The sequence below is a fragment of the Lithobates pipiens genome, unplaced genomic scaffold (assembly GCF_037356315.1).
Source record: "Lithobates pipiens isolate NorthernLeopardFrog02 unplaced genomic scaffold, aLitPip1_a1.2 Scaffold_22, whole genome shotgun sequence".
NCBI lineage: Eukaryota > Metazoa > Chordata > Amphibia > Anura > Ranidae > Lithobates > Lithobates pipiens.
The window spans coordinates 38,817,262-38,841,773 of NW_027507784.1; the positions used below are offsets into that span (position 1 = coordinate 38,817,262).

The window sequence follows — 24,512 nt, forward strand, 5'->3', positions numbered from 1 at the left end:
TTGTAAGCTCCTTGAGGGTAGGAACTGATGAGAATGTACAGTATTTAAAGCTCAGCCTAAACTTGCAGCGCTATATAGAAAACCTGCAATAATAATAAAAACAAAAAAAAAAAAACACACACAAAAGGGGTAGGTTAGTTGGCCTTTCCCCAAAATAGGCGTCTATGGGGTTAATTTACAAAAACTGGAGTGTGCAAAATTGGTTGCAGCTGTGCATGGTAGCCAAGCAGCCTTTAAGGCTTGGTTCACACTGGGCTGACTTGTTAGGCTACTTAGTCACGCTCCATGCAGTGCAGTTTAACCGGTCTAAATCGGAGTGACTCAAGTCGTTCAGACTTAGAAAAAGGTTCCTGCACTACTTGGGGGCGACTTCAGAGCGGCTTGCATCAACTTCAAGTCGAGCTGTGCAGGGCGTTTTTTGAGAGTCAGGTGACTTTGAAGTCACCTCAGTGTGAACCAAGCCTGATACACTTGATTATTATCAGACGAATGATCACCAGTTACCGGTTTTTGCATGCAAGGGTCATAATCGAAAATAAAGAGGTTACTAAAGTTACGAAAATTCTCATTGGACAGAATAAAAATTCTTAAGTAATGTATTGGTATTGTAGTTTCAGAGGACAACTGTAAAAAAACGAGAATTGTACAAGAGGTAAAGGTAAAGCATAATGGACTACTATGCATAGTTCATTATGTGTCACTTTCCTGACACAGGAGCCAGCGATGTCACTGCTGTCCCCTGTAGTCCAGCGCATCCATCTTCTCGGTGGGTCTTCGCTGCTCCGCCGCTGTCTTTCGGCAAAGCCGCGATGATATCACTCCCGCGCATGGGAGCTGCCACGCGCGGCATATTCACCGTAGACAGCGGTGCCTGTCTTTCGGCAAATATCTCCTAAACCATATAGGTTTAGGAGATATTTCTTGGACCTACAGGTAAGCCTTAATCTAGGCTTACCTGTAGGTCAAAGTGTGTTGTAAGGGTTTACAACCACTTTAACTACACAGCTTGTTCAATGAAGCTTTGACCAAACAAAAAAAATAAAAAACCCACACACCTAGAAGCCAATTGGTTTCTATGCAAAGCTGCACCAGATTTTGAACTCTCCAATATAATTAAATCAATCCGAATGTGGAAAGGACAACAAAGTCTAAGCTCCTTTTTGGTGAAAGCGTTTCCACTGAAACACTGGATAAAATTTCCAAATGAGCAAAATAAAAGATAACTGGGTCAAGTTGGATTAGCCCACAGCTACAGAAATAATGTGCAGCAGTTTGTTAAAACTTTTTGGGTGACGTCTGCTACAATGGAACCAATAAAAACAGCACAAAACAGAGAAGTTACTTCCCCATCATACAACGATGTGACAAAAACAAGGCACGTGCAACTTTGGGATTTAATATTTTACTAAAATTCAGATGTTTCATAAGCAACCATGAAGGTAGACATGAAATATTCTACATACGGAGACAGATTACATGATACAGAGAACAGAAGGCAGGGCTAGTCCTTTACCGACAGGGTTAACTCAAAGAAATACTGGGCAGAAAGGAGTGACATTGGGCATCTGAGGGGGTGAGAAACAGAAATCAGCATCACAAAGACATTTAAGAAAACAATTTTTCCTATTTTTTTTTTCCTTGTTTTTACAGATATCAAAATGACGGCTTTCCAGCAGTTTCGATATTTACAGTGCGAGATGCATGTGACACACACAGTATATACAGCCTGTAGACCATGTCCCTGTACATATTATATACACAAGGTCTCATGCACTCAACATTGGATCTGCAAACGCAAAAGCAATCATGTTTTAACATTAAAAAATAAAAAATAGCATTTCTGAAGTGAACGGATTTGCTTTGAACCTCCCTTGACAAGAGCAGGTGCACCTGCCCCAAAACACTGGTGGCTAGGGGCCCAGGGACAAGGTGCATAACAACGGGACGACATGCAGGGCCAGGCTCCACTGACAAGGAAGGGGGTGAAAGGACTATGGAGAGGACCTATTATAAAGATATTGTACACCAGGCATTTTGTAATGGAAATTATAAGACACGTTTAACGTAGATCTGCTAGGTCGAGATGGGTGCTCCCCCCCCCCATTGTAATGCACAAATGAGGAGGTCAATGCACAGGTGACCATAGATTTTGGTTGAAGATGTGAACCAAGACTGGGGGCTGTCAGAAAAAGGATGATGACAGAATATGCTTAACACACAACTCTCTGGGAGATGAGCTGGATAGACTTATGAGATGTAGGTGGGAATAAAGATTAAAAAAAATAAAAATATAAAAATAAAAATGGACCTTTGCTAAATTAACATGTCAATGGGCTGCTGAACAGGATCTGTGACTGAACCAATGAATCAAGAAAGCCGGTCATCTCTGAAAAAGATGGTCATCTATCAAAAGAAACATATCTAGACGGCAAACATGGACATATCCAAAGTCATTGGCTTAACTAAAAAGAGACACGGTGATGCCTCTAAATCAAGACAAGGCATCTCTGGAAAAAAAGAAGGGAAGATGGTCATCAAGAAAATTAAGATATCTAGTTAGGAAACATTAACTTGTTTGACTCACGAAGGACCATCTCCCAACTAAGACATGGTGATGCCAATGAATCAAGACAAAAAAAAATAAAAAAAATATGGTCAGCTAGAAAACAAAAATGTCTAAATGGCAAACACAGATGTTGACGCAGATGAAGGATAATCTCTAAAGTCATTGACTGAACTATAGAGACACGGTGATGCCCATTCTGTAGAAGAGACGGATAACTTTATAAAGGAAAGGCGAGCCTCCTCATGACCCATTAGTTTCAACAGATCTTTGCAAGCAGAAATGTATATATAGTAAGGTACACCTCTGCAATATATGCACATTTCCTCCTGTTTTACCCTTTACAAATGCTACAAGTGCCAAAAAAAATACTTGCGTATCTTCCACAAATTCAGTTAGCTCCTAACATCCTGCTTGAGCTTATAAACACAGTGCCTCTTCTACACTGGAACCCCAAACAGTGTTGCAAGTCCTGTCAACGACCATAGAACGCCACCTTTGCCTGCCCCCTCCACATCTACACATTGGACTTCTTTCCCCGCAAAATTAACTCGACTTCAAAAACCTGTCCACTTATGGTGTGTAGGAACAGGGATCTTTAGAGATATATACTGTAGTTCTGGGGGCTGCGCCTATGCCCACAGAAGCTGATCTCTCAGTTTCCCGTGCACGAATTTTACAGTCCTGGTGGTGTCACAGGCAGTAATAAAAAGCTGCTTCTTGCTAAATGGGTTTAAAAAAAAACAAAAAAATAAAATAAAAAATAAAAAGCTGGGACATGATCTAGAGAGGGAAGGGGAGCTTTGGGGACAAATTTGCATCAAGCCCAGGACAAATCCTTTACGTGAACCAAGATCCCTTTTCTAGAAATGCATCACCTTCCATGAATATCAAAATTTATGGACCACAAATGAAAATTTATATGGGCTGATCTAACAAAAAGTCTGGTACACAATGTAGAAGTGGCTTTTATTACCTCAGCTGTAAGTGAAGCTTCTTTGCAATCAGAACATTTTTTTCCCCCTAGATAGGCATTTTTCAAAACCGTCCTATAAAATTTCCATTTGTGCAGTGGCTGCTAAGAACCAAAACAAAAATCCCTGTTGAACAGCGTTAAACAAAAAACTCCAAAATTTTACAACATATATTATTTCTACACGAGAATTTTTGTAAAAATAAACTAAAAATGGATGTAAACCCTAACTGGATGCCATTTTGATTACTAAACCACCGTATACAATATCACTTTTTTTTTTTTTTCATAATACTGTTTATCTTTTTCCCCCACCATTCTCTTTGCCCATCTCAGTGCTGCTGATCTTCTCCAGTATCCTTTAGTCACTTCCTGCCTACAGGCACTTGTTCCAGCCTTAGCTGAAAATCTTTGCCCTGGGTGGGCTTCCTGGTAGTAACAATGAACCATGCCAGCACAGATTAATGTCTTTTAACCTTTACCGGGTACGCAGGGCGACAACGCAGTAGAGAAGTTAGGAGACCGTTGTCGCCGCTTAAAATGGAAATTCCTGAAACAATACCATGGCAGGATCACCAGATTTGAAAACAAAATTTGGAAATCACATTAACATGTTGAGGCTTATTCAAAGGTCCCCCTCCCTAGCATGCTAGTTGGAAGTACAGAAAAAAAAAATGGGGAGGAGAGGGGGAAGTTAAATAAATTTACCTTTCTCCAGCTGTTTTCTATTGGGGTCTAGCTGAAGGAGACATCATCCCGTTATCCTGCTTTCGTTGAGTAGCCCAAATCTCTAAATCTCTCCAGAAGACAATTCTGCACTGTGCTGATAATTTGGGCAACTCAGCATTCCCATGCATCTTATTGGCAGGAGGATGACGTCACCTAGTACAATACTGGAGTTGGGGGGAAACCCAAGTATATTGTGTATTTTTGCCACCACTTTTTTTTTTGTCCCCACTTTCTTTTACAGAAAAGGAGGGAGGGCAGCACTGAATAATGCAAGGTCCACTTTAATAAAAATCTACTTTAAAACATGCCCTTCCATTTTAAATCTGCACTCTATGCAAATGTTGTATTTTGTGCAGTACAATTTAGGGACAAGTGTCTACAAAAGTTACTAAAGGCTTTTTAGTGAAATAAGTCCTACCTATCCTAGAATAAAATAAAGAAAAAAAAGTTAAAAAACAATGAAATCTACTGAGCCCATTAAAAGAGATCAGCAAAATCACCATCTTATTTCTTATGTACTTTGCTACTAAAATTCTTTGCACCTTTATGTCTCCAATTTATTGATGAGGACACCAGTGAAGGAAAATTATTTACAGACAAGAAAAATCTATCAAACAAATCTGCTTTCTTTGTGGGGGGGAAAAAAAAAAAAAAGTATATTTCAATTAAAACCTTTTAATAATAGACCTATAGTCCTGATTTATCAGGCTGCAACTGCACTCAAGGTGTGCTACATTTTGCTGCCCTTCAGCATACGATCATTTGCGTTTTGGTGAAATTTACCCAGCGTTTACAGTAACATGCAACAAAACAGATGCAAAAGCACATTAAAAACAAGGGTGTGTATCAAGCCTAAAAAGACTACTTTCCACCTGGTCTGGGCTATTAAGTAGCTCTTTAGGAGGTTGAAGATCTGCTACGATACACTATATGGCCAAAAGTTTGAGGACACCAGACCATCGCACCTATATGAGCTTGTTGGACGTCCCATTCCAAAACCATGACCGTTATTTATGGAGTACGCCTCCATTTGCGGCTAGAACATTCCCCATTTTTTTGTGAAGGAGTCTGTCAGAATTTGTGCACATTCAGTCAACAGATCATTTGTGAGATCAGATACTGATGTTGAATGAGAAGATCTGGCTCATAAATTGGTGTTCCAATTCATCTCAAGGGTGTTTAGTATGGTTGAGGTCAAGACTATTTGCGGGCCACTTGAATCCTTCACATCAGATTGTGAAAACCTAGTCTTTATCGAGCTAGCTTTTTGCATAGGGGCTCAGGCATGCTGGAACACAAGAAGGCCTTCCCCAAACTGCTGTCACAAGGTTGGAAGCACACAATTTTCTAAATTTATATGCTGTAAAATTAACCTTACCCTTCACTGGAAAAACTTGACCATTTGAAGGGTGTCCTCGTGCTTTTGGTCATTTAGCGTATCTGGTCTAGTTCAGGATCACTTGAACAGGATACACCCTCAATGCTAAAACACTGGACCCTCAATACTGGAGTACTGCACAAAATGCAGTTAACAGGACCACTTAAAATGTGACGCGCTAACAACTAGGACTGAAATGCTAGGGTCAGATGGGTGCTTGGTCAAATCTGAAAAAAGATCAAAAAGTGGCTCTGGAAGCCTCTCTTTTTGGGCTTTAGTGACATCTGAAACTACAACCCCAACCCATACTCCCAACATTCAGAACCCAATGAGATCTGCAAGTCCACCGATAATCACAACTTGCTTCATTGTTAAAATTTAGTTACAGCCATCTACAAAAGCTAGCTTGTCAACAGCATTTGTAGGCGTTGTCAGAGCAACACAGTTTATGAATTGTTGGACTATAGCGGTGGTTGCTTCCCAAAGTTTGTAAAACCATTTGCAAAGTTCTAAGCTCATCAGGGTGTTGGAATGGCTTCAGGGGGGGGAGTCACAGAGAGTGAAAGATCTGGTGAACAGGATAAGATAAGGGAAATAAGAAAATAAAAATAAAAAAAAATGTAATAGGGATGCCAGGTTTTAGTCCTTACCCTGCATTATGCCCTGAAACGTTGTACAAGGATGGTCATGACATTTAAACTTTGTAACAAATTCCCTGGACTTTAGCCAAGGTCATAATCAGGGCAATAAAGCCAACCACAGCATGGGTCTCATCCTCTTCTCTGCTGAGAATATTTCGGTTTTACATTTTTAGCAGTCCCAAACTTTTTCAGAGCCCTAGGTTCCTCTCTGCTGCTCCAGTCTTCTGCTCCTCCAGCAAGGTCCCTGGTTACCCCCTGCTCCTCCAGCAAGCCCCTAGGTTCCTCCGTGCTCCTCCATAAAAACCACGCCCTAGTCCTTCCTGCTCCTCCAAGCCAGGACCTCGGTTCCTTCCTTCTCCTTCAGCAAGGTCTCCCCAGATTCCTCCCTGCTCCTTCAGCAAGGTCTCCCCAGATTCCTCCCTGCTCCTTCAGCAAGGTCTCCCCAGATTCCTCCCTGCTCCTTCAGCAAGGTCACCCCAGATTCCTCCCTGCTCCTTCAGCAAGGTCACCCCAGATTCCTCCCTGCTCCTTCAGCAAGGTCACCCCAGATTCCTCCCTGCTCCTTCAGCAAGGTCTCCCCAGATTCCTCCCTGCTCCTTCAGCAAGGTCTCCCCAGATTCCTCCCTGCTCCTTCAGCAAGGTCTCCCCAGATTCCTCCCTGCTCCTCCAGCAAGGCCCCCCATTTCTATGGTAAAGCCCCCTTGTTCTCCCAGTTTCTCTCTAGTACCATTTCTCAATTTCTCTCTAATAAAGCCTCCCTTCATTCCTAAATGTTGTTCCAGTAGAGCTCTCCTTTCCTTGTTCTACTGCAGTTCAGCCAGCCCCAGGTTCCCCACTGGTTCCCCTGGTACAGTCTTCTATTCCTTCAGTATGCTCCACTTACCCCCGCTTCTTAGGTACAGTCTATGGTTCCTAAAATACAACACCCTTTTACTCCCTTCTCTTCCAGGAAGGCCCCTATTACTCCATGCTAGTCCAGTATAGCCCCTTGTCCCTCCCGTAAGTCTCCTGTTGCTCAAGTACAGCCCCCCCCCCCCCACTACCCATACTTCCCAGCTCATCCAAGTACAGCCCCCCCACCCTCCCACATTCCATTGGAGAGTGCTACTTGCACCTCTTTGCAGCACCAATACTTTAATGGAACTTCCTTTCCTACCTCTACTTTCCCAGGGGGTCTTCTGAAATTCTATACCCCCCCCCCCCCCCCCCTTTTTAACAGCCAGCCATTGAACTGGTAAAGAATAAAGATAAAAAAGTACTCTTCATCTAGTGTTATTAAAACTCATTAAAATTAAAATAGGTCTACACCATCCACAGGACGCTGCGTCTGTCCGACAACCTGGGAGAACTGCAGATAAAATGTCTAGTGAAGTCCACCTCTGCTAGTCAAGCCTGTGTGGCCAACTTTTCCCTACTGCAGTGGCCCATCCCGTGTCATCCCTGTGTGCCAGCTCCACACCAGCCACTCTAACCAACAGCGGGATTGGAAAGTTTCACGACGAGGGCCACATGCCGATTAAATGCTACACTCCTCTTCCCACCACCCAGGCGGGTGTAGTGTATAAAGTTCTGCCCAGTGCAGTTTGTGTCTAGTAGTGAATATGGGGCAATAGGGTACCGGTAGTACCAAGCTGTCGGTATGGATGGTGTTCCTTTTTTGTTTTTTTGTCTTTCTGTGTCACCTTCATTAGTTCCTCCCTGAGGAGGTTGAAGGTGACAGGAGGAGGTTACATGCACCCCCTCTTCATAATACATTATGTGCGCATTAGAGGAGCCATCGCACCCCCCATTAGTCTGTACACAAACACATCAGAAGAGAGAGGCCGCAGCGTCTGTATCCCCCTCCAGAAGAGCCAGTCACCAGGGCTGCGATGGCAGTATGCCAGGGACAGTAGCGTTGGGCAGGACAGCGGTCACAGCGGCTGTTGGGTCCGACAGAGGGCAGACTTGGCAGGTCCCTGCAAGACAAGAGAAAAAATGGTTGAAAACTGAGCAGATTCACAAATGGGGTGGAGTTTAAAAAGGGTGGCTCCATGTATCACAGAGGAATTAGTAAAGCGAAAAGGTGGAGAGAGTGTAGCATTTAGACACTTTAAAAAGGAATTCCTTATTTGAAATTCCCATGCTGAGAAGCCTCTGGGACCTAAAGCCAGGAAAAAAAAAAAAACTGCAATGCCAGTCCCAGAGATAGTCAGACTGGGACATTAGAGCAACAGGTTAACGTCATTCAAACACTATACTCTCTTCACCGATCCCAACTTGATGGGTAAACAATTTGTGAAAAACCAAAACTTTGTTTTTTTTTAGTTTTGGAAAAAGCATGTAATGGTTAAATCTGACCTCCAGCCTTTCTTTCAGTCTTGCACAGTTGTATCGACTCCTCTCCTGGAAAGCGCTTACTGCGATTTCACTGTACACTGTGAGCTTCTCACAAATGTGCATTAGAAGCTTCAGAAATTCAGAGAAAGCATGCCTCATTACCTGGCTGTAGGACATCCAGCATAATCTAGTGCAGGATCTCCAAACTATGGCCCTCCAGCTGTTGAGGAACTACACGTCCCATGAGGCATTGGGAAACTCTGACCTTCACAGACATGACTAGGCATGATGGGAATTGTAGTTCCTGAACAACTGGAGGGCCATAGTTTGAAGACTCCCGACATGGGTGCTGAACCTGTGGCCGCTCATCTGTTACGGAACTACAAGTCCCATCATGCCTCAGCCGTTGGAAGTCATGCTTGTAACTGTCAGCCTTGCAATGCCGCTTGGGATTTGTAGTTATGCAACAGCTGCAGAGCCACAGACTGAGCACATCATCTAGCTCTTTCCTCCCCGACCTGCCCCTTTCATTCATTGGATTTCAGTTCTTTCAATCATGAAAGCTTAGTGAGGAGACCGACATCCATTCAATCAAGGCTATTTGTTATTTGCATAACTCCTTCCAAGGGCCACCCCCATAGCTTGCATCAGGACTGAGGGCTCTGGAGGGGAGTACTGAGGCCAGTGTTTCGTCAGATTAGGCCACCTGTCAGAATGTGTAACGGAAATTATATTTGGTCACTGCCATCTTGCTACACCCTGCACTCCTCCACAGTAAGGATACACTGAGAAGGGGGCAAGCAGACATCTTGTTACATCAAGTTTTGCATTTTACACTTTTTTTTTACAGTAAACTGAGTTTATATAGTGAAATACAGGACTTAGAACTCTGTGTGGGTGTAGATGTTGAATTTTAAAAGCTGCAAACTTCTGTCAGATTAGCAAACCTGAGAGATCAGCAGGCTTGCTGCTGCTTTTAAAATTCAACATCTGAACATTGAGACGGAGTTCTAAGTACTGTATTTCACTATATAAACTCAGTTTACTGTTAAAAATAAGTGTAAGATGCAAAACTCCGGTGGGTGCAACAAGATGTCCGCTTGCCCCCTTCTCAGTGTATCCTTACTGTGGAGGAGTGTGGGGTGTAGCAAGATGGTGGTGACAAAACATCACTCCCGTTTCACATTCCGACAGGCCGCCTAATCTGATGAAACACTGTGTGCTCTGATTTTTCAGGAAATCACCCTGCTGGCCCCTCCCACCAGCCATGATCTGCCTGCATTGCATAGAGTAACAGAGACCGATGGATGACATCACTTGGTTTAAAATAAGGTGTGCAATGAAGACAGGTTTTATTTTTAAAAAAATGCATTAGTATGTTGAGAAAGAGTAGAGCAGGGATATGCAATTAGACCTCCAGCTGTTGCAGAACTACAAGTCCCATGAGGCATAACAAGACTGACAGGCACAAGCATGACACCCAGAGGCAGAGGCGTGATGGGACTTGTAGTTTTGCAACAGCTGGAGGTCTGCTAATTGCATATCCCTGGCGTAGAGGGATGGGTTTACTTCCTCTTTGATTCCCTGCAAAGGTAAAGCATAATGGACTACTATGCAGTTGACAGCGGCACGCTCAGTACGCCGCTGTCTAGACAGCGGTGCCCGTCTTTCAGAAAATATCTCCTAAACTGTGTAGGTTTAGGAGATATTTCTTGGACCTACAGGTAAACCTTAATCTAGGCTTACCTGTAGGTCAAAGTGGTTTGTAAGGGTTTACAACCACTTTAAGACCGGCCATACAGGAACCACCCAAGATTTGAACCGTTAATGGGCAGGCTGAATGTATCAAGTTGATCAACCAACTTGGGTACAGCCAGCCTGCCAGATTCTCTTACAATTATCGCTAGTGGCTCCTATAGTGATAATCACATCTCTTGGCGGGGACAGCTTTCCCTGCACGCCCCTACAGACAATTGCTCAACAGGGGGGGGGGGGGGAATTCCCCTGTCAGCTTGGTCTGTGTTGATGCAGAAATCGTAAGAATTTCCTTTCCTGCAACCCATGGTTTCAGGAAAGAAATATGCATAGTGTATGGCCTGATTAGGACTTTTTTTTCCTATCTGTGTCTGTCTGGAACAATTTCCGTTTGCTTTCTTTGCTACAGGCACAACACAAACTAAGGAGATCCCACCATAGCAAGGCATACATTTCCTCTTAGGCAAGCCATACATGATTTGATGTGGTGGAGGGAAAAAAAAAAAAAAGGGTCGCCCGATTCCCCTACATCAACACAGTCAGCGGTGATGGGGGAATCCCTCCAGCAACTGTATTGAATTCTGCCGGTGGAGGAGCTCAGGAAAGCCACAGAGCACAATGATTTCTGCTTACGCCGGCAGTATTCCTATATGAAAAAAATCTGACAGGCTGGTTGTACCCAAGTCAATCGATGGATCAACTTGGGTACAACCAGCCTGCCCATAGATTGTAAGAATCTCAGCCAGTCCTTGCTTTACTGGCTGAGATTCGTTCCCTCTATGGCAGGCTTTAGTGGTCACCTGAACAGGTGACCCCCTTCCTGCCCGCCTTATCTCTTCATGTGACAACTCAAAAATGTTGGGATCTTCCATCACATTCTGTACCTGAGAAAACTGTTGCCTGGAACTAGAGAGGGGATGAATCTCCCCACTGGGGGGGACACAGAAAGCAATACAAACCTGACAGGGGATCTAACCATTCCACATTAGATCCAAAACTAAAAAATAAAAGCAAAAGGTTTTGGCTTTGCATACATTTGAATATGAAGTCACCTTTTAAAAACTGCATAACAAAAAATATTTAGCAAAAAGCATAAAATCGTGCAGAACAAAAAGAACACAGAATGGAGACAAATCAGGCAGCTAGACGAGCGGCAGAAACAAAAAGCACGGATTAACGAGATTCTATTATGACAGGCATGTCAAACCGGAGAGTGCGAAGGTTTACGGTGCGGGAAATGCTTTCTTGATTTAGAAATCCTGATCAAGATTATGCTTTTAAATTTATTTTATTTTTAATGTTGTTTATTATTGTTATTACAGAATTAGCAAATTTCCAAAATCGCCACCATTGTTATTTTTTTTTTTTTGGCCATAATGTAGCCCTGTGGGAATTTCCACTGGGGAGTTCGACATGCCTATTACAGGACGAGCCCAGACACAGATCATGATTGACAAGACAGATGTGCCAAGAAACAGGACAGGAGAGGATTATGGGCCATACCCCAAGACCCAGCAATGCTCAGGACAGCTCCAGCTACCCACAATGCATACAGCCCCAAGGAAGAGGAAGAAAAGGGGGGGGCGAAGGGGAGGGGGGAAGGGAGGAAAGGGGGTGGGGGAGGGAGAGAGAGAGAAGGAAAGGTAACTACGCTCTTGCCTTAGCCGTGGTCACTGCAGTAAGGGCCCCTCAGCAAGGCCCGTGGCCCCCGCCATGGCATGTGTGTGCATGTGGCCGCTCAGCTGAGCCAGAGTTTTGCAGTGTACGCTGCACAACTTGCAGAGGAAGCTGTCTGCCCGTGGGCACACCAGACCGTGGTGCTTCACCGAGTGGACCCGCAAGTAGGCGGCCGTGGCAAAACCTGCACGGGGAGGAGAAGCACACGCCGCTTTAAGGCCGGGCCACAGGCATTGCTCTCTACTAAGAATCTGTCATCCAAACCCCCCCCCCCCCCCCCCACACACACCTCAAAAAAAAAAAAATTATATATATATATATATATATATATATATATATATATATATATATATATATATATATATATATATATATTAATCAACCCACCCACCAGCTATTTCTTCTAATAACCAGGAAACATTAAAAGCTGAACTCCAGACACAAAGTAATGCAGTTCTGTAATCATTAATAAAATGTAATCGCTTTGTATAAAATGTATTGTGACTTTGTACAAGCCTCTTGCAGCCCCAATACAGCAGAGCTCAGGCTACGAGAGGTAGAGGCAGCACAAGGAGTCAATTAGTTGTGCTGCAGTGCCAACAAGGGCCATGCCAATAGGAGGAGAAGGCAGCGTGAGAGAGATGAGCTCATCGGTCTGCTGCTTCTCCTTTTACTGTCCAGTCACAGGCCGAGTGTGGGGGAGGGACAAGACCTGCAAGTGTCAACTGCAGGTCTCCTGCCCTGCTAGACAGGGCTGCATATATCTCAGGACTGGATGGAGAGAAATACAAATTCCCTTGGTAGGGAAGAAAGCTCTCATATTTATAAGTTTATATAGCTGGAGTTCGGCTTTAAAAATTAAACTATTTCTCTCCCCCCTCCCCCCCCATTTAAAAAAGTAAACTCTCCATAAACGTTCAGGTAAAGGTTGGTGCCAGAGAACTGTGTCACCCACTTCTGATATCTATCGGGAGACTCAGATGGAGAGATTTGCTGCTGCTGGTGGTTCGGTTCTCTGCTCCCTGTGATGTCACTCGCTCGCCGCTGCACTCCTCGCTCAATTATTTACAATTGTGGAATCCATTAGGGGGGGGGAGTGACACCATCACTGGCAGAATTCCAGCACAGCTCTCTCGTCACAGGGATCTCCTGGAAACATCAGAAGCCAGCACATGACTACTATTGATCATATATACCATCAGTTTAGGGTGGAGCTGCCCTTTAAACCCTGCATGGCCAAATTTCCTACCCTACCTGAGATTCTTTGGGCTGTGCATTGCTTCACTGAAGGATAGCGGGCTCACCACCCAGCCCCATGGAGTTCTCTGCTATGCCCGCCTGTAATGGCTATATAAAAAAAGGGTCTCACTCGGACCACCAAATTTTTTTTTAAATGAGATCATTGAGAATACAGCAGAAGAAGGGAGACACCAACAGAGGTGTCTGGAATCCTAGCCGGAAGAGCTGACAAGAAGGAACAGGCCATACAAAGACTGGTAGTTCAGGGATGAGCAGAGAGGCATAAAGACTCCGGAAGAGACCGTTGTGTATTCCCAACAGAACTGCTCAGGTAAGCCCTGCACAGCCAAAGCTAAAAGGATTTTTAATTACCTTACTGTGTTTCACTGAGGGATTTCAGCATTAGCTTAAAACATTTAAAAGCAAGTCTCCAGGCAAATATTTTCCTGCACCGCAGAAAGAGAGGAGAGGAGCTTCTGGTGAGCCAATCAGAATCTATCATACAGCACAGTGCTGCCAGCCTATTTATCAGGTTACATACAACTGGATGGAGGGGGAAGGGTGTTTAAAAAAGGTAAAAACTTAGGAGAGGGGAACCTTGCTGTAGGACCCTGGAGCCCAACCTTTGGCCTGGGGGACACAAGTGGCCCTTTTTAGGAGTCCCTGGTCGCCTCCCCTGAATCAGGTCCGCAGTCCCTGGCCGCCTCCCCTGAATCAGGTCCGCAGTCTCTGACCATCTATTGCATCATATCCACAGCCTCTGACCCTCTTGTATCATGTCTGTAGTCTTCGATTATATCCTGTTGTGTCTGCTGCCTCTAACCGATTTTTATGTGCAGCTCTTTGGTACTGTCAAGAACCACACTTGAGGCCCCCCCACTGCTGTAGGATGATCCACATTTTGTTGAATGAGTGGGGCAGGTATTATAAGGAGCAGCATTGATACCATAGAGCATAATGGCGGCTACTAACAGGCTATCTACTGTGGCAAGAGTAGAAATTACACAAATTTTGCTCATGTATTTTTAAGCGTGCATATGGCCATTTGCCTGGAGTTTACCTTTAAAGCCTCATGTTTCCTGGTCCTACAATATACTTAAATGGATATAACTCCCACCTCTATGGAGTTTATCACCAAAAATCTAATTTCTAATTAGTTGAATTTAAACTACAAAAGATAACTAAAGAGCACAGTACAGCCCTGAACAAAAAATAAATAAAAAATTTATATTCTTAAAACTTTATTCTTAAGCTTTACAAATCAACATATATAAATCACACTATAGAATAGTCTGTAAACAAACATTACATCCACTGCCCTAACAGGAAAGGATATTAGGAGTCAGTATGTTTCCTTAGCAGAGCTTATAAGTAAAGCCATGCATAGCTAAAAGAACAGTGACTTGTAAAGGCAGGAATATTTCAGCAAAATATACCATTCTAAAGCTTGCTAGCCTGTGATTTACATACTTCCCCCTTAACGCCACCCCCGAGGAGCCTAGCTACTAAGTTCATCCCGCAAGGTTTTGTAATTTGCATAGTACTCTTAAACTCCACCCTTTAGAAGTGTAGCTATACCTTATTTCACAAAGTTTTTACTTACCAGCATGCTAAGCCTCGCCCCAAAGAATAGCAGTTTTTTTATATTATGGTGCCCATGTATTTAAGCCTAAAAATTACCTCAACACCCTGATAGACAGAATTTCCACCTTCCTGACACGAGTCTTAAAAACATTTAACAGGAATTTAAAAAGAATAATATAATACACATACACACCAGCAGCTTTAGAATTCCACAAACCCACCAATGGACAACCTTGGATTGAGGATCGCAACATTTCTGGATTGGTGGTCCTCTGTCCCCTCAATTTACAGATCTTCAAAGTTGAGGTCTTTCTGCCCCTTTCTCACCACACTGAAGACAGCTGGTGGTTAAAGAAATGCCCACAGGGGACCCATACAGCCAACAAATAACCCCTGGCTGTCTTCAGAAAGATGACCAATGGGTGGATATGTGGTGGAAAACAAGCTGTACAGTTGAAGATCTTGAATTGAGGGTTTAGAGTCAAGTGTAAAGACAAACTCTACACTTACACCTGTCCAGAACCCTTGTGATCTTGGCATTTTCCTACTGCCCAAGCCTATGGACCAAATGAACACTCCTAAGTTTACGAAGCCAATGGGCTTCCAAATAAAGACCACCCAACCCACTGAAGTAAGTGCTTCAAGCATGGCTGAGAAGAGCATCGCTGGACATTGGGATACACCCATTTAAGAGTTATAGGGAGTGTCCTGGTGTCATGCGGGGATGGCAAAACTAAGACCCAAACACTCCTTTACAGTCTTACCTTTGTTGCACAGCTCGCACACGTGGTTTGGACCCTGGTTATGAACCTTCATGTGGTCCGTGATGTAAGCAGCGCTAAGGAGCTTCCCACAGACGTGGCAGGGGACCTTCTCCTCGTGTCGCACCATGTGCGCTCTCAGACGGTCCTTCGTAGCGAAGGCAGCTTCACAAGTCTGTGAACAGTTACAGATATTTGCTTCAGAAGAAAAGTACTGCTGGAACGCTTGTGGCGACAGTTGGCACAGAATCAACCCCCCCCCCCCCCCCCACCGCCAACAATTCACAGTAAAAGCCAGATTAAAGTGTTCCTATAAGTGGACTTTCACACAATGCCTTTCAAAGATCATTATACAAACATGTTCACAAGTCTTAAGAAGCTCACACATGCATGTGAAAGCCAGAGATGCCCTATCTGATGAAAGTCCTCATATGCAGACCAGAGAGCTCCAGAACAGACAGACCTACAAGGCTGAAAGTGAACCTGCGCCCATGCTCTGGGTATTTAGATATCTGTATATTCTTTACAAGCAGGAAGTGCTTTAAAGCAAGCCCCTACTACCTCTTTAGCTGCCAACACTGTGGAGCAGTTCATCTTCAAGCTATCAGAAAGCACTGAAATCATTGACTCAGCAGCTCAGTTCTCCCTGCTCCCCACTCTCAGCCGTAGCTCAGCAGCCTTCCAGCAGTCTCAGCTTTTATATACACACAAAGCTCTGGGATAGGGAAGCAGAAGGAGTTGAACTATTGAGTGAATGACTATCCTCAAGTTCGCAGCAGAAAGCACTGAAGTCATTCACTCAGTATTTGAACTCGTTCTGCTTCCCTATCCCAGAGCTCTTGCTTTGTATCTATATCAGGGGTCTCAAACTGGCAGCCCTCCAGCTGTTGCGAAACTACAAGTCCCATCATGCCTCTGCCTGTGGGAGTCATGCTTGTAACTGTCAGACTTGCAGTGCCTTATGTGAGCTGGAGAGCCTCCAGTTTGAGAGCCCTGGTCTAATTTTATAATATATATATATATATATATATATATATATATATATATATATATATATATATATATATATATATATATATATATATATATATATATATATATATATATATATGAGAATTCTGGAAGGCTGCTGAGCTACGGCTGGGAAGCAGGGTAAACTGAGCTGCTGAGCGAATGGCTTCAGTGTTTTCTGCTGTGAACTTGAGGATAAACTGCTATACAGTGCTGAATTCACATCCTCTGCTGTGAATTTTTGAGAATGAATTGGTCCACAATTCCTGCAGCTACAAGGGACAGTTTTAAAGTTTTAGTTACTGCTATGTAAATACTTGGACTGCCAAAGCCTTGCCACAGGGTCGCTTTAAAATGAAAAAGCGAAAATCCTAAATTGACAGGACTCTAGATCCCAATTCTCAAAAGGAGAGGAAAGAGAAAAAATGTAAGAGATATTTGCAATAATAGCTGGTTATATTACAGAATGTACAATTATTCCTATAGTACATGCAAGATAAGTAGACAGTATAGAAAATACCTGGCATTTAAATGGACGCTCTGAAGAATGAACTTGTCTGACATGACTGTTCAGATGATCAGGACTGAAATAACATACAAAAAAAAAAAAAATTATGTAAGTCACAATATATTTATCAGGTATATACAGGGTAGTGAATGTATTAAGTATGAAAAGACTATACTATTACTCTTAAATAGTTATTTTCCCCGTTTAGAAAATTAGCTTACAAGGTATGCTTGTTTCTTGATCACAAAAGCCAACTACCAACCTGCTCTCATTATCTGATATATTATACATTTTAGCATCCTGTTCTTTGCTGTGAAAAGCCAATCCAACCTTGTCTTACCTTTGATCTTTAAAACCTGATCTCTGTGGTCTACTTATGTTAGGAAACAAGAAGCTGCTCAAAAATCGCTAAATATTAATAATGCTTTTAAAGTTCCTCTCCTTGCGATAACTATGTAAACTCAGTACTGTGGATCTGCAACTGTGCTTCTACAACAGCCACTGCAGGATATCAGTTGGTCTCCCAGCCCCACCATTTGTCTTCCTTACCGCGAGAATCCTTTTCCACAGTGGCTGCAGATGTAGGGCTTGTGCACCGTGCCGTCGTGGGAACGCACGTGATACGTCATCCGGTCCTTGCGCTTGAAACGTTGCTGACACACGTGGCAGGAGTAGGGCTTCTCGTCAGAATGCGACAATTTGTGGCGGTTCAGGTGGTAGACATCTCTGAAGGCTTTGCCGCACATCTCGCAGGCATGGTTCTTGCGCACCTTCTTGGCCGTTGGGGCGGGCCCGGGAACCGAAAGGGGGAGGGTGGAAGGAGAGGTGGGTACCTCCAGGGTTTCTGTACCACTTCCGAGTGCGCCAGCAACACTGAGCAAACTGAGCGGCACCATTGTGGGCATTTTAACTGTGGCTGGCTGTGCCCGGGCAGGTTTGGTGCCCGTGTGGATTGCTTCATGCCTTCTGAGGTTGTAGCCATTTTTGAACTCTTTTGAGCACAAGGAACAGATGTAGGGGCCCCGACTTTTGGACTTCTTGGGCAGCTCCATGATGGGGTGCAGGGGAAGGGCGGTGGTGGTAGTGACAGGGGAGGGCTGTGACGTGACAGGTGTCGGTGCCATTTGCTGGGGAATGGACAGACCTGGCACCACCTGCTTGAGGGCTGCCGTGTCCACTGTGGAAGGGTGCTGGGCAGCCATGGTGTGCACCATTGTCTGGGAAGCGAGGGATCCATCTGGCTGTGCAGATACTGTAGCTAACACTGGCAAAAGTTCCACCTGCAGAGGTTCGGCAGGGGGTGGCGGAGGGGTCTGCAAAAGAAAAAGAAAAGGAAAAAAAAACAAAAACCTTACAAGGACTTTCAAAAGTTTCTTTACAGGTGTCTTCTTACCTGAATTAGCCAAGGGCAGAGATGTTTGAAAGCTGTGGGACTAGCTCTGTATGATGGTGCAGATAGGAAATCTAAGCTACTTCTGGGACTGAAAGGAATTATCCAATGCTATCTGTAATGTGCTGGTGATACACAGAATGCCTAAAGCCCACTTAGATTAACCAATTGCCCCAGAAATATTATAAACCAGATGAAGGCCTAATCTTGTCTCACCTAGTTAGGAAAGCACACTACAAAAACACTTTAAAAATGGTAAGTAAGCCTTAGTACGGCAATCCAAAAGGTTAATTAATACCATTTGGAAATGTGTACAGATAATAGTCAAAAACAAACTAGGACTCCCAGTATACTGCCATTGAAGGCTGAGGAAAGCCAACAGGAAGTTCTCTGTGCACAAGAAAATCTCTTCCCACCCAAGTTAACCTCCACATTAATAGAGGTCTACCTTGACAAAACCTGTGCATATGTTCACACCTAAGGCGGATGCAACTCACAGCAGGGGTCCGGTGCGTCCCTGTTCTCCGTTTCAGGAACGAATCAGATAAAACTATTTTTTTGCACGAATTCGGACTTGAAACAAAAACCAAAAAGACACACAGGACCTCTGTGAAATTCGCTCAGCAGTCACCCCCGGAGATGTGTGAACCGGTTCCATCGAGAGCCAGTCACAGTCTCCTGTCATGCAAATACCCACATCCAATTTGCCCCAATGTGAACCAAGCCTAAGCCAAAATGTTTAGGTTGGCATTGTGAAAGGTTGCAGATATAGGGACTTTAAAATCTTGAAAAGCCATGCTGGGAATTAGGTCTTCAATTCTGCAAAACCAGTCGAAAACACAACTGAATTCGCCCAACCAGTCCAAGCAGAAGATCATGACTGTTTGAACTTATTCACTCATTTGCAAAAAGAAAAAGTTGTGTTTTACAGCTTATTAGAAGAAAAAAAAAAAAAAAGCGTATGAATGCAAAATGTTTACTGGTAGTAATCAATATTGTACATTTTGTGTTTGATATTTCCCAACTGAAAATCGCTAGACTAAGTAAACCACACTTTCTGGAGCAACTTATTTATTTTTTTGCAAAATGTTGAACTGCTACAATAAGTTTCTCCAAAGTAACCAGTATGGCCTCGTTCAAAGATTCATTTTAAAACACATTGTACAATATGAATATATAACTATTACACATGTTATCGTATTGCAAATTTTTATACCCGATTGCCAAATTAAAATTATACCCAATTGTTGGACTTAAAGAGGAGCTGCACCTTAAAAAAAAAAAAAAAAAAAATTAAAAGTCAGCAGCTACAAATACTGCAGCTGCTGACTCTTAATAAATGGAAACTTACCTGTTCCAGGGTCCAGCGATGTCGGCAGAGGATGAGCAATCGCTTGTCTCTCAGCTGCCCCTGCCACCATCCTTTGTCAGGGAATCGGGAAGCGAAGCTTTGCAGCTTCACTGTCCGGTTCCCTACTGCTCATGCACAAGTCGCGCTGTGCGTCTCAACTGGTCCCCACTGTGTCCTGTAAACTTTGCGTTTCCCCGAATCTTTAACTGCCATGATGCTGCACATGTGATCACTTATGACACCAGCCATTGGATGGCTTGACAGTTTGGTTGAGAGCACAACCAATGCCCCAATATATTGACTGTGGTGCAAAATGTGTTCAATATGGTCATTAACACTTTTCTTTGAATTAGCCCTCATTCACAATGAGGGTGGGTTTGAAAAAAGTGCAGCTGCACACCATTGGTTTCAAATCTGCATTTCAGTGCGAGTTCAAGGGAAATTTGAAAGACATCTGAGGGTTCATGCACAGATGTCTATTGAAATTTCCCCCAAAGTTGCCAAAAGTACTTCAGGTACTACCTTTGGGAATCGTTGCGGCACCACAAAGTCGCTGATGCACCGATTCGGTGTCGTTGCCGGTGTTCTGGCAGATAGTGTCCTGCCATCATATAGTGTCCGCCCTGTACTGCGCATGTGCAGTATGGGGCAGACGAAGCTTCGGAAAATCTCCGAAGATGAACGGTGCCTGCGCCGTGGGTGGAGGCGTTAGCCCCCCCATCCAAGCGGACACAGGGGTTGTGAAAATTAGAGGGCCCCTCGCGGGCGAGCTTTGCTCGCTGCGCTCGGCTCTTTTTATTCTAACTTGGATGGTGGGGCTTGAACCTGGACTCACGGCGCAGGTGCCGTTCATCCTCGGCTATTTTCGGAATCTGTGTGTGCTGTGTACTGTGCATGCGCAGTACACAGCGGACACTATCCGATGGGGGACCATATTTGATAGGACACCGGCAATCGGCATGACGTGGAAGGAGGCTTAAACAACTGTTCTACAAAATGTACAGCTGTTCCAAGGGAATTTTCACACTGGGATGTTGGGGACGTTGGCGGTAAAGCGCTGCTATTTTTAATCGGACTTTACCTCCCTTTTTAGCAGCGTTTTTTTGAAAGCGCCCCGCTAGCGGCACAAGGGTTGTAAGCGCTACCCATTGATTTCAATGGGAAGGGGCGCTTTAGGAACGGTGGATACACCGCTCCTAAAGCGCTGCAAAGATGCTGCTTGCAGGCCTTTTTGTAATGTCTGGCAAGCGCACCGCTCCAGTGTGAAAGCACTCGGGCGGTCACACTGGATTGACAAAAGAGGCGATTTGCAGGCGCCATTTTTAGTGCTATAGCGACTGTAAAGCGCCTCAGTGTTAAATTTAAAGAAAAGTTTTTGCAATAAGTCCAAAAGCTTTTTTTTTTTTAACAAATGGTTATAAAAGAGAAAAAAAATATATAATTGCAATAATATATTCATATTGTATTTGTGTTCGATATCTTCTAACTTAATCACCGGACCAGACCACACTATGGTTACCGTAAAGAAAATGTATTGCAACAGTTGAGCAATTTGTAGAAAAAAACAAAAAAAAACAAATCATAAATACAGAAAAAAAAGGTTACATTATGACAAAGTTGAATACATTTTGTGTACTGTCACTGCACCAGGGCCCAAATAGAAGGGGAGAAAGGTTTTACACCCTCTTCAAACTTATGAAGAGAGAATGTATATAGATATATAGTAACTTTTTTTATTATAAAAATATAACTTGCATGAAATAGAAATGTAACAGTAGTATATCCACATTGCACAATGTGTGTTTGGTATATTTCTCTCCAGACTAGGCCACACTGTGGTTGCCTTGGAGAAACCTTTTGCAACGGTTAAACATTTTGTATAACTAAATAAAAAAGGTTTTATGATCAAAAAAAAAAAAAAAAAGGTTAAATAACAATATTGAACGCATTTTGCGCACGGTCGCTGTGCTCGGGGCTAAATTAGTGGGTACAGACTTACACCCCCTCAAAAAATAAAAATAAAAAAAACTTATTGCAAAAAAAAGATTGTTTCATAATCAAGCAAAAAGGGTAAACAACAACAAAACTAAAAACACATTTTGCGCATGTTCACTTTACTGGACCCAAAATCAAAAAGGGGGAACAGACTTACGCCCTCTCCAAAACGTATGATAAAAAAAAAAATATATAACAAAAAGATTATAAAAATAAAAACTTGTATGGAAATTTAGATTGTAAGCTCTAACCAGCAAGGCCCTCTGATTCCTCCTGTATTGAATTGTATTGTAGCTGTACTGTCTGCCCTCATGTTGTAAAGCGTTGCACAAATTGTTGGGGCTATATAAATCCTGAATAAGAATAAGAATAAAAATTAAAATAAAATACAAAAAAAAAAAAAAAAAAAAAAAAACATAATAATCACCAGATTAGGCCACACTGTGGTTATTTTGGATGTAACGTATTGCAACAGTTTAACATTTTGACATAAAAGTGTTTCATAATCACAAAAAAATAAAAATAAATAAAAAAGGTAAAACAAAACATTTTGTGCACGATTCCCGCACAGAGGCCCAAATCAAAAGGGGGGCACAGCTTTATGCCCCTCTTCAAAAACTTATTGCAAAAACTAATAAGTGATATAATCAAATGTAAAAAAAATAAAAATAAAAAAGTTTACAAAAACAACACAAACAAAAACTGAACACATTTTGCGCAATCGTCGTACTGAATCCCAAATCCAAGGTGGCACAGCTTTACACCCCTTTTGATGACATGCTATAACACTTTATCCCGACCAGCTCCCACCTCTTAGCGGAGCTGGCGTACAGGTGGGCCCTTCACCTGTCACCATGCCGAACGCAAAAAAATAAACAAAAAATAAATAAATCGGTCGCTGTAAACGCTCTGCAGGCACCAAAAACTACACTCATGTGCTGCTTTTTGCTATTTCTTCCTGCCCACCGGCGACAACAACAAAAAAGCCCCCCTTTTCCCACCAATGTCCCCCCTATTAGACAGAACTACAGTGGCGGTTTAAAAGCACTTATGGTGTATTCTCGGCCTGTGATCGGAATATTTAAGCTACAAGAGCCCCCTGCAGCCCCGGTATGTCTACGGTTACAAGTATACACTGCCTGGCCCTGAATTAAGGGGACGGACGCTGTTTTTTTTTGCAGACAAAGAGCTGCACACACGGAGCCATGACGGCCATGCAAGAAATCCTATTAGTGCCTTGCATAAAGCCGAGCAGGCACCGACCTATCGATACATTCCCCCCGGCGTTAAAGCGCGGACACCCGGCGCAGACCGCCCTTTGCAAGGGGAATATTATCCTCGCGGCGCCTCGCTATTTCTATGAAAGGGAAGAAGAGGGAGAGGGAAAAAAAAAGATGGGAGGGAGGGGTGGTGATTTAAACACCCAACACCATCTCCTCTTTTTGCTCTCCCTCCCTCCCTGCAAAAAAAAAAAAAATACTCACAGACAGAAGAAGATGCTAATTTTCAGGGCTCCGTTTTTTTGATGGGGGGGGCCCCCCTAAGTCGCCGGCAGGAAAGGTAACGCATGCAACCCCCCAAAAAAATAAAAAAACAACAGCAACAGCAGCAAACACCATCCCAAAGCCACCCTCTACCCAACAAAAGACATCCATTACCTGGAATATAAAGCTGGTCCAGTTTGCATCCATGGCGAAGAGGGGAGGGGGTGGGGTGGGTGGTGTTGGGTTAAAAAAAAAAAAAATCTATTTTTGGGGGGGGTGGTTTGATATAAAATATATAAAAAAAAATTTTTTTTTGTGTGAGTCCCGGTGATCTCCCCCCCTCTCTGGAACTGAGCACTCTCCCCCTCCCTCCCTCGCCTTGCTCTGCTTTGGATGGCTCTCTCTCTCTCTCCCTTGCAGATCACTGCCCCCTAAAGGCTAGTTTTTTTTTTTTTTTTTCAGAGCTTGATTTAAAAAAATAAATAAAAAAAATCCCATAAAATACACACAGGATTGAATAAAGAGAGATCAGAGCTGCAATGACATCACTGGCACCCCTCCCCTCTCCCTCTCTCTGGGTGCTCCCCCACCCCCCTCCTTGTACAGAGCAGACTGGGATATGACTGCAAGCCTGTCTGATCTCTCCCCCCTCCTCCTCCTCTGATTATTTCTGCATTATTTACTGGCCCAAAAAAAAAAAAAATGGCAGCTGCTTTGACCTTTCACCCTCCCACCCCCATCTGCAAAGTCCCTCTCCCCTCCAAAAAAAAAAATCAAACCTACACCGATCAGATCATAAGGAGGGGGTGCAGGGAGGGAGATTCTGCTGCAATAAAGAAAAAAAAAAAAAACACGATCAATGCATTGCAACAATGTATCTTTTTTTTCTCTCTCTCTTCCTCTGCAGAGGCAGGACTGAACTAAAAAGAAAAACAAGGGAGGGAGCTTCTTTTTTTTTTTTTGTTGCAAAATGGAGACTGTGCATTGTGCAGAGAGGTCGATGTTGGAGGGAAACAAGATGGGGAGGAGGTTGGGGGGGGGGGAGTGTGCGATCATGGGGAAGGTAAACACATCGCTGGCAACCCAGGCACTAGAGAGCGGTGAATGGTTTACATCTGAATTAACAGCCAGCGCGCGCGCTCGGGTTTCCCCCC

The 24,512-nt window shown here is 43.5% G+C and overlaps 1 protein-coding gene across 6 annotated transcripts; it reads right to left on the minus strand.

The window, feature by feature from the left end:
- Window positions 1-1,386: 1,386 nt before the first annotated feature.
- On the minus strand, window positions 1,387-23,815 carry MAZ (MYC associated zinc finger protein). 6 transcript variants are annotated; one of them, XM_077447383.1, is made up of 7 exons: window positions 23,533-23,815; window positions 22,126-22,227; window positions 17,688-18,451; window positions 17,151-17,214; window positions 15,623-15,794; window positions 12,018-12,219; window positions 1,387-8,242 (listed from the first exon to the last, which is right to left on the minus strand). In XM_077447383.1, exons 1-6 carry the CDS (start codon window positions 23,563-23,565, stop codon window positions 12,029-12,031), a joined length of 1,326 nt encoding a protein of 441 aa, XP_077303509.1. In that variant the 5' UTR covers window positions 23,566-23,815; the 3' UTR covers window positions 1,387-8,242; window positions 12,018-12,028. The 6 variants fall into 6 exon arrangements, with proteins under 6 accessions (XP_077303509.1, XP_077303513.1, XP_077303511.1 ...); XM_077447387.1 differs by lacking the exon at window positions 23,533-23,815 and adding an exon at window positions 22,302-23,263; XM_077447385.1 differs by lacking the exon at window positions 22,126-22,227 and having other exon boundaries at window positions 23,533-23,812.
- Window positions 23,816-24,512: the final 697 nt, after the last annotated feature.

Bases quoted from the DNA above. Each gene is read 5' to 3' on its own strand.
- MAZ (XM_077447383.1), bottom strand. From the start codon at position 23,565: ATGGATGCAAACTGGACCAGCTTTATATTCCAG. The intron at 18,452-22,125 runs GTTAGAGCTTAC...TTTCTTTTGCAG, and splicing joins GGAATCAGAGGGCCTTGCTG to ACCCCTCCGCCACCCCCTGC. The intron at 12,220-15,622 runs GTAAGACTGTAA...CTCCCCGTGCAG, and splicing joins GTGCGAGCTGTGCAACAAAG to GTTTTGCCACGGCCGCCTAC.